The sequence below is a fragment of the Morone saxatilis genome, unplaced genomic scaffold (assembly GCF_004916995.1).
Source record: "Morone saxatilis isolate NCDOM2014 unplaced genomic scaffold, NCSU_SB_2.0 Contig24, whole genome shotgun sequence".
Lineage (NCBI taxonomy): Eukaryota > Metazoa > Chordata > Actinopteri > Moronidae > Morone > Morone saxatilis.
In genome coordinates this window covers 16,236,402-16,246,706 of record NW_023339807.1, presented here as the reverse complement: position 1 = coordinate 16,246,706, position 10,305 = coordinate 16,236,402, and the positions used below count along the sequence as shown (strand labels likewise).

Genomic DNA, 10,305 nt, shown 5'->3' with positions numbered 1-10,305 from the left:
CCTCAGAGAAACCCCCTCCTCCTCCACCCCCACCAATCCCTCCCCCACCCAACTCCCAGTACCCCCCTCCTCCATCACAAAATGCTTACAGTGCCAATAACTCCATGTCCTACCCGCCTGGTGACCCAAACCAAATGCAAGTTTACAATCATTCCCAGGGCAGACCTAACTATGGACAGGGCTTCCAGGCCCAGAACGCCTATCAGCCCTCTCAGAATACCTCCCAGCAGCAGCAAGGCCAGTATGTACCCGGGCTTGGCAGAGGAGAGAACAAAAACAAAAACCAAAAACAAGGACAGCAACTGTGGCACCGCATGAAACGTAAGAGTTACTCGTTCGTGAGCTAGTTGGCATCTAAAAACAAACAAAATCTTTCGACTCTATTACTGTTTCTATATTTATATTTGAGAGCAGTAATTAAATGTCTGTTTCAACTGTAAATAGCTAACAAAGAAAACACGTTACTCATGATCAGAAGTGTATTCATGCCCTCTACATACAGACAGTGTGCGTGACGAGGATTGTTTTTGTAACCGGGGCAGAGAGCCTCTCTAGAAGTGCGGGCAGGTGTTTCACTTAGCAACAGTTGTGATGATGCTCAAGCCGTGTCTCTAAATCACACCAATCAGAGAGCTCTGTGTGCCATTATGGGCCAATCAAGAACATCCCATCCCATTAGGAGCTTAGTCTGAGAGGGACTGTGAGGTTTAAAAGATGATGCCGGGAGAAATGTTGTGCTTTATGAATCCAGATCTGTATTGTTCGCTCTGCAGTGAGAGAACAGAAGTCAAGTTTTGTGCTTCTGTATCTGGATTTTGTGAGATTTAAAACAGATGTACGTTTTAGTTGTGCAGATGTTTCCCTGTCATGTTTTATTTCTTAATTCTGTTCCTTTTGTACATTTCCTCCCTCACAGAGGCGCCTGGTGCAGGTTCTGTGAAGTTCAATCTTCCCAAGAGGCCCTATCAGGTTCAGTGTTCCCCAATTTCCAATCAGACGTTCCCTCCAGGCGAGCAGCCCTCAGGATTGAATCCAACTCCTTCCTCCCCGGCTAGTGCCAGTGCTGCACCGGGCGGTGCTCAGACACGGTGAGAACTCGTCTGTCTCCACTGATTCTGTCTGTTTTTGTTAGTCTTTCAATAATATGTTGACTTACATGTTTTTGCTCCAGACCCCAGGACTGGCCCCAAGCTATGAAGGAATATGTGCAGCGCTGTTTTACAGCCTGTGAGACGGAGGAGGACAAAGATCGCACAGAGAAGGTGCTGAAGGAAGTTCTGCAAGACCGGTTAAAGGATGGCTCTGCTTACACCATTGATTGGACTCGTGAGCCATTGCCAGAGTGAGTCCAGTAGATTGGTGTTTGCCTGGTGTATATATTAATTTCTCTTTAAGCTTTTAAGCTGACAGTGTTCCCTGCAGTTTGTGTGCACATAAAGATTTAAGTGTTTGTTTTTGTAGGCTAAAGGTCAAGCAGTCTCGTTGGGAAGCTGTTCCCCAGAGGGCGTCAGATGGCTCAGTTAGCCGCGGTGGAAGCACAGCGGCTGCAGCGTCGAGAGGCAGGGGTGGTGGACACAGACTGGGTCACTACAGAAACATATTCTCTCAAAGGAGTCCGTCCTCCAGTTCCTCTCATTCATCCTCCCGCTCCCCGTCCCCCTCCCATGGCCGACACAGAGACCGCAGCAACCAAAGACATAGACGCAGGTAAGACACGTTCCCTTTCTTCGGTTATTGTGAATGTTCTTCTTCTTCTTCTTTCTTTAATGTCTCATGTCTCTTTGTTCCCAGTGATTCTGGCTCGCAGTCAGACAGCAGCATCTCCAGTGACCTCCGACCTCAGCTGTCACGCCGAAGTCAGAGAGGAGCACGTGGTCGTGGTAATGACAGGGACAGAGGACGTGGAGGTGGAGAGAGAGGACGAGGAAGAGGAGGAAAAGCCAACAGAGGAAGGCGGTAAATGAATAAATATGTTACTACACAAATTACATTGAAGCGTCTAATCAGGCCCTTACTTTTCTCATTGATCACCGTTTGTTTTACTACACTAAGCCACGGACAGCTTGTGAATAACCTTTAACTTATTCTTCCAGAAACATGGAAGATTCCAATTCAACGGTGGGAAAAAAGAGGAAAGGCGGCAATGCTGGGCTGGATTTCCACGACCCAAACAGAGAGGCAAAGAAGCAGAGCAGAGCAGCTCGTTTTCACAAGCAGCTTCGCTCCGAGCCCCTCGTTCTCTCCATCAATGCCCTGGACTTACCCGATGGGACGCAGGAGGGCCTCAGTTGGGAGGACTGCCCTATTGTGGGAACATGCCAGGACATCACCAAGTCTTACCTGAGACTCACCTGTGCCCCGGACCCCTCCACTGTGCGCCCCGTGCATGTAATCAGCCTTTTTAATGTATTCTTACTTTAGTTTTGAAGTCCAGAGACAATGTTTGGCTTTTTGGAGATCTGTCACAAATCATTGTCTGAGAAATACTGAATAAATGTGTTTATTAGTTTTCAGCATACTTTATATAGAGTATATTTATATTCTGCTTCACAGAAAGATCAAGATTCAGACTTTTATCTGTTTCTGAATTTTTACCCAGGTCCTGAGAAAATCTATACAAGCTGTGAAGGCCCACTGGAAAACCCACCAGGACTATGTCTATGCCTGCGAACAGATGAAATCCATTCGACAGGACCTCACGGTTCGTTTTCATTTCATTGGTCTCTCTGTTGTTGTGTTAACTTCTGTCTGTTTTTTATTCTGTGTTTATAAAATGTTTATTCTCCCCTGTAATTATCCAGGTCCAGGGAGTTCGTACTGAATTCACAGTGGAAGTGTACGAGTGTCATGCACGCATTGCTCTGGAAAAGGTGAGTCTGTTTTGCAACCTAAGTTTTGCACAAGTTAAAACTGATGACAGTGCATTTTTTAATACCAGCTGAATGTTTGTGTTCAGGGAGACCATGAAGAGTTCAACCAGTGCCAGACCCAGCTGAAGGCTCTGTATAAGGACCATCCCTCAGACAACATTGGAGAGTTTACAGCGTATAGATTGCTGTATTACATCTTTACTAAAAACTCTGGAGGTATGTTCACATTGTTCTTCTCTGAGACACTACCACACATCACATTTCACACTTCCGCATTTCCTTCCTCTTTTTAACAATGGCCATTTATCTTCCCCTTCAGATCTGACCACTGAGTTGGTGTACTTGACCCCGGCGCTGCGGGCAGATGTGTGTGTGTGTCATGCTCTTGAACTTCGTGCTGCCTGGGCGTTAGGAAACTATCGCCGTTTCTTTAAGCTGTACCTGAAAGCCCCGCGCATGGCTTCATACCTCATTGACAAGTTTGTAGAGAGGGAAAGAAAGGTTGCACTTCGGGCCATGGTCAAAACGTAAGTCGACTTCCAGAAAGGTCTATTTGCAATGTTAGGTCCTTTTTTTATAACTGCTGATCTCCGTTTCTCTGTTTCCTGTGTCCACAGGTTCAGGCCCGACTTGCCGGTGCAGTATGTGCAGTCTGCTCTGGGCTTCACTTGTTTAGACTCCTGTATGGCCTTTCTTACTGGGCTAGGTGTCACCTTTACACCCTCTGACCCCGAAAAGATAGACTGCAAAACCAGCACAGCCTCACTGGCTGCCTCCTGAGGGAGTGGGGGTGGGAGTTGCTAGGGGACCATCGTGGATCCTTACATATACAATGCACTGCACTTCAGACACCTCAGCCAGTCAGATAGAGTAGTTGGGAGGCTAACAACTACTGAAGACCCGTATAGAAAGATGTGTGTTAGAGTACTCTGCTGCAAGATTCAGATTTTATAAGGCAGATGTCCTTTTCTAACACTCCAATGAGAACAGAGGGAGTTTGCACACAGTCACTCTTATATTGTAGGTTAGCCTAATGCCCAAGATTTCTCGCTACATTCATAATGCCAGAAAAGTGAGTGAACAGTTTAGATTATGGATTACCATGTAATCGGCACTTAGAGGCCAAGAAGTCACAGAACCAGATCAGAGAGGCACTCACCCACATGGTTCCTGTTCCTTTACCACCATCAGATGTCAAAGCTAACAGTGTTCTGTCATGTTTTTTCCTCCCTCAAGTCAACAGCTCCAAGACCTGAAGTTTCAAGCCTTGTCAACCAAAAGGAAACTACAAAGAAGTTCTTCAAGTCATCCAGCTGTCTCCTGTTTGAAGTCAAGCCTGCAGAGTCAAGTCATCTTTACATTCTTCTCTTAGAGACTGTGAGACAGCGAGGAGAGAAGATACCAGCAGTTTGTCTGAAAGAAGAAGAGGTGGTGGTTTGTATGTCCTGCCCTGCACCCAGTTTCCTCAAGGTATCTACAGTTGGCTGTTCATCTTGCTCCATATCCCCAATCATATGGCCCCTGAAAGCAATGGACTGAAGTGTCAAAGTCTTGTTCCTGAAGTTAATGAAGTTGTAGTCATTTGCTGGTCAGTTATGAAGTCGTTGGCCAGCATTTGGGGAAAGTCTCAATCTAATGAGCATTGACTTTGTGTATGATGACGAATACAGGCAAGTGTTCTTCATCATCTCCTCACTCCTCCATACACTCGAAGCTGAGCTCCATCTCCAGAATCAAAGCAGCCGGATGCAGAGAGGGAATCTGCCTCCATCATCCTCAGGTAGAAGTTCTGCTAGCAGCTGGAATCCAGCACAGCCCGATCAACGCTGTGATGAAGCCCATCTTTCATCAATGTCTCAACCTCACCAGCTGTTCAAAAGAAACAGGGGCAGCTAAGCTGCCATCTTCAAATACAGCTGAGGGTGAATTCTGCGCTGCGGAGCATCTGTGGGAAACCTGCTGCTTCTTCCAGAGGGAATAACAACGAGTGGTTTGTATGCTACATCTGGCTCTGGTGTTTGCGAGGCTGGTAAGCGAAAGGGACTTCTCTGGAAGGAGGTGGATGACGTCACAACAGAGATGTTGCCTCACATTTGCTGTGTTAAATGTTAAATGTTTCATGTTTCGTGTTTTTTGGACAGCAGCATTGGCCTTTATCTCAACAAAAGAAAACATAATTATGGAGCTGCAAAGCAGATTTTTATTAAAACATACAAGTTGATATTGAAGAGATGAATTAAGTATCAACAAATTTGATAATATACTAGAATGACATAAAAGCAGTAACATCCCAGAACTGTTGCTGCGCAGACACACACAGTTGTTGATATAATAATATTGATTTGGTAACGTATTTAAATCACAACACAAGTTTTAAACTGATTAATAAAGAGGGAGATCCAAGTTGAGTAAAGTGCTTTTATGTCCAGTAGCTATGATAAAATGTTCTAAAATGAAAACTGCATTTGTAGCTTCATTCTAGTCTACAGAAACTATTCACTCTGAATGGAAATCAAATGTTTCTCTTTGTGGCAGTGGAGTTGTAGTGGATTTTTCTGATGTGATTTGCTCCATTTATCTTCAGGAGGTTTGTACTTTAAGGGCCTAGAATAATAATAATTGCAATGTCTTAGGTGATAATTGGGGGGGAAATATGTATTAGGAGACTTAAAATAGTTAGACAGCGTGAAAATGTCAGGAAATGTACCCTTAAAGAATATTTAAAACGTTCCACCATACCCTCTAACATCCACCTATAAAATGATTGTTAAATTAGGTCAGCGTTGTTCCTCATAACTTTATTTCATTTGAACAGTATTAATTACCACTGTAGACAAACTGAGGCTGAGGTATTTAAGACTGTGGTGAACTCAACATGAGTGGATGCAGGCCTGCTGTACAATCGACGTGTTTACCTGTCAACAGTATATTTTTGTAAATATTGTAATATATATATCTGTGATTTCTTTTCGATTGGTGCGTAGTGTAGGTTTTTTTGTTCACACACGGGTAAGTGTGATTTTTTTTGTTTTTGTTTTGCGAAACTCTTCTTAGACCATTTATGTGAATATGTAAACTTCAATGCAGACAGGTCTGGATGGGGTTGTGTGTTATGTCTTCATCATCATTATCATTACAGTGGATGCAGTGGTGGAGTTGATAATTGCCAGTTTTTAGTGCTAGTTTGTCCCAGCACAGCCTGAAAACATTAGCACAGGCTCTTGAACCAGATTTTGGCGAGATGTCATGCTCAGATTCCAGTGATATGAAACATTTGGTTGTTAAAATCGTCCCTCCAGGAAGAAAACAACAACACGTTCCCACATTTGTGTCGCTTGCCTGTTTTGTGGCACTTTTGTGTTGGCAGATTGTTCCATACTAAGCTAGTGTACACTCAGCGACGAATGGGACCACCGTTGCCAAACGCACATATTGTTAACGACTTCCACAAAAGGACAAATATCTATCAGGTTGACAAAATGCTCCTGTAAAACTGGATATGTTTCCCGAAACTGTTCATTGTTCATTATTTCAGCAAATGTTTTGTAATGACAATGATCTCAACATGTTTTCTTTCTTCCCCTCCCCCCCCTTCATTTATCTGATCCCCTGTCCTCTTTGCTATTCCCTTCCCTCACTCCCTCAAACCTTTCTCTCACACACCACCAGACTTCTCATTCTTCAGCTCGTAGTACTGCTGCATTGCAGGAGCACACGGAGTGATGATAAAGTGGGCGAACCACCTCCAGACGCCAGCCGGAGAGAGTGAATTGTGAGCAATCCAAAGTCTTGGTTTGACCCACTGAAGTTGAAGCCATACAGCTGATAAAATACATGGGAGCCTCACATTATGAAATGTGGAAAATGTTGATGTGCTGCTAATGTGGTTTGCTGCTAACCCAAATATTTAAAGTGTCTTTCTGTGCAACGTGATGTTTAGTTTTAAAAACAGTGATGACAAAGTCAACATGTACTGTGGTCTTCTGTTTGTCCAGATGCATTTACAGTTTTTGATCAACACGCCTACAGTTGTTTGCTGGTAAAGAAATTGTGATATTTAAGTTTTCTTTTCTTTCACTCTGTTTATTTAAAGATGTGATTCATTTGACTTGTGTTTGCTAGATTGACAGACCTGCTCAAGTCAGTTACAGAGTTGCAGTAGAGTTTAGTTTTGAGTTTAATCCCCTTATCTAAAATGTGTCTGGACATACAGAACACGTTCCTTATCCTCGAAATACAACCTACATCTAGTAATATTTTATTTTTCTCAGTATGCAATCTTCTTTTAGAGAGTTTCTCATTTGACAAGTGCTGGTGTGTGCTCCCATGCTAAGAAATTAACTTTTTTTTGGTTTCTTCACATGTGACGAGCTTGACTGATGGTTGTTTATTGCCTTTGGTTTGTGTAAATGTAAGATTTTTACACATGGTCAAAGTGTGTACATCTGATGTCTCAGGTTTTCAGCATTGAAACACCAGGATGTTTGCTTTGTTGTTTGTTTATTAATTTTTTTTTAGTAGAAAATTCACCCCAGACAACTAACAGTACACATTTTCATTTTGGATGCTTTTTTGTTTTTTTTCCTCTCCGATGCCTGAGTCATGTTTTCAGTATTTTTTTGCTCCCATGTTTACTGTATACCTCCATCAGTCGTAACTCCTTCCTCGATATTTGACACTGGAACAACTCCCACGTCCTTCACTTCAGCTGTGTTCATTTCCTGCCGTTTTCTTTTTAACTCTTCATTTGAATTTGTCTGTTCTCACTTTCTCTTACTTCCTCTCCCCCGCATGCTGTCCTCTCCTCCTCTCCCCCTCCCCTCATCTCCTCCTACAAGTCTAACCACTATTTGTTCTCTTCTCATTCTTTTTCCTTTTATGTTTAGTATGTTTGTGACCGTTTGCCATGTGCAACTAGTCACTCTCGCTAGTAAGTATTGTATTGCGTCTGCAATGCTTTAATAGTTTATGTTGCAGCTCACTAACAACTGAAGCTGAAGGTTTATCTGCAATGCGTCCTCCCTATCCCCATCCCTCTACAGATCTGACATGATAAACTGCCATTTTGTAAATATTGTGTACATATTTTGAAAAAAATTAATAAAATAAAAATATAAAGGGCATCCAGTGTTGATGTTTCTCTATCATGGAGTAGGTGCAGGGAGAACTGACTCCATATTATGCATAAATGGAAAAAACAAAAGCAACAATTTGAGCAGGAAGCAGTCTCAGAACCTCAGTCAAGTTTTTCATGGACTTTATTGTGAAATGTTATAAATACGGAGTGAGAGGCACCTGTAACACTAAAAATAGAAGCAAGAGACTATCTTGGTTGCTTGATACAATAAAGGCATTTCCTTCCAGATTTTCCCTTTTATGCAGATACGTTTGACACGTTCTGTTTCAGCCGACACATTTGAGGTATAAGTCATCAAAATGAATTGAATGGTGTACTTGGAAAAATACAAAGGTTAGTTTTTAGGCAGAAAAACTTTCAGAAAAGTTTAAAGAGGAAAGGAAAGAAAATAAAGCAGTAAGCAAATATAGAAGAAATGAATATGTTCAAATACATGCAATCAGTTAAAAGAATAGAGGATTGAGTTCATGCTGTTAAGTTTTAGGGGAAAATAGGCAAATAAAGAAAAGAGGAAACTGCAAGGAAATAGTTTTATACAGAAAACTAAATTGAAAGTGAAAAAGAATCTAACTAAGACGTTTCTGCATAAACCACTAATGGAAGTCTCAAAATACAATATTGTGTTATTTTACGTGACTTTTTTAAACCCCATATAATAACATTAGTTATTAAAGCTACGTTAAATCTAATTACAAAGTTTTATCATTAAAGGTGAATTAAAAGCTACATATATCTAAAATCTACAGCTGTGTAATTCATCTCAAGTGCAGTTTGAGACTTTGTTACAATTTGCTTTGTCATGAAACACAGCCTGGCTGTCCAGTAAGAGGAAAGAATATAACTATAAAGAGCAAAAGAGCAGCTACAGAGGAAAAAGAAATGAGCAAAAGTAGAGCTCAGTTATATAAATAAACTAAAGACAGAGAGAAAACTAAGCACTAATGAGCAAAAGAGCAAAAAAGCTAATTTAATGACAAGAAAGTAAAGCTAGACCTACAAAGTATACAGGAGCAGAAGAGAGAAAACGAAAAGAGAAGAATTAAGCAAAATGAGAGAAAGTCATAAGCAAAGGGCGCAGCCAGAGAGAAAATATTAAAGTTAAAAAGCAGAAAGAAGATTCAAGTCTATTGCAAATCTTATACAACTACTAAAGAAAATAGAGAAAATACAGACAGACGGAGGCTGAATTTTATGAATATGTGTTTTCTGTAGTGGTGCAGAAAGCAACTGAAGGAAGAAGAGAAAAGAGCAGACTAGAGGGAAAAAAAGGAAGTGAGCTGACAAGGAAGTATGCACTGAAATGAGAAAAGAAATACAAGTAGGAAGCAGAGTAAATATAAGCAAGGAATAGAAGGAAAGAGGCTGCTTCAGTTTCTCTGAGGCCTGATGGAAATTATGCTTTTACCTTAAATTCTATGGCCAATAAATCACAAGTTGTGGCTTCTAAGGCAGCAGAAAAAAACAACCATGTGAATAGGGAGATGTGAAGAAACAAAAGATGGGAAATGTTACGAATCAATAAAGGACAGAAGAGGAAGAGAGAGAGAAAACAAGTTTTATTTAGAGGTAAACACAAACACAGCAGAAAAAAAGAGTGCAACAGAAAGAAAGACTAGGCCAAGAGGAAATTGAAAATACTTATAACACAAGTAAAGGAGGCATTCAGCAGTTCTGAGTGAAGAATAGAGAGAAAATACAGGAAAAGATGACAGTAAAGAGTGAAACAGGGCAACAGTAGAATACACAGTGGGCAGTTGTATGAGATAGGATGGGAGAAGCAAGCCTTTGAGCGAGGCCTTTAATCTTCAGATTGTGTAGTAAAGCCAACAACAAAAGACTGCTTCTTAACTTCAATTCCCAGCTGTGAATTTTGTATGACTGTGTGAATGTAAAACAGGTTTTTTTTATTTTTAGAGCAGCTCAGAAAAAAAAAAAAAAAAAAAAACACCTCCCTGGAGAAATAACAGAAAAGACTAGACAGGCATCAGCCTCATCAGGCGGTGAGATACACAGCCACAAAAAACTATATTAGTTAGGATTCACGAGAAGAAAGGTGAAGAGGAAAGAAAGGTCACAGACACAGAAAGCGATAGAGGATTAATAATGACAGCTGTATATTAAAAGCTAAAAATGTATGAGAGGTAGATTGTTAGAAAGGCAAGTAAAACAACAAATGAAATTCCAGCTACATCCAGACAAACATTAGTTCTGCTTTTGTAATAATGATACCAGTGTCACAGCTGTCTCTCAGTCGGGAACAATAACCTCACTCATATGCTCTCTCACACACACACACAC

At 41.3% G+C, this 10,305-nt stretch overlaps 1 protein-coding gene across 1 annotated transcript; it reads left to right on the top strand.

Annotated features, from left to right (window-relative positions):
• On the top strand, positions 1-7,993 carry leng8 (leukocyte receptor cluster (LRC) member 8; the record flags this gene model as incomplete). The annotated part of the gene is given in 11 exon segments (XM_035671596.1): positions 1-321; positions 917-1,088; positions 1,172-1,342; positions 1,462-1,707; positions 1,792-1,956; positions 2,094-2,388; positions 2,600-2,701; positions 2,802-2,870; positions 2,957-3,086; positions 3,190-3,397; positions 3,488-7,993. Coding segments are annotated over 11 exon segments (2,042 nt in total), but the record flags the coding sequence as incomplete, so codon positions are not given.
• Positions 7,994-10,305: the final 2,312 nt, after the last annotated feature.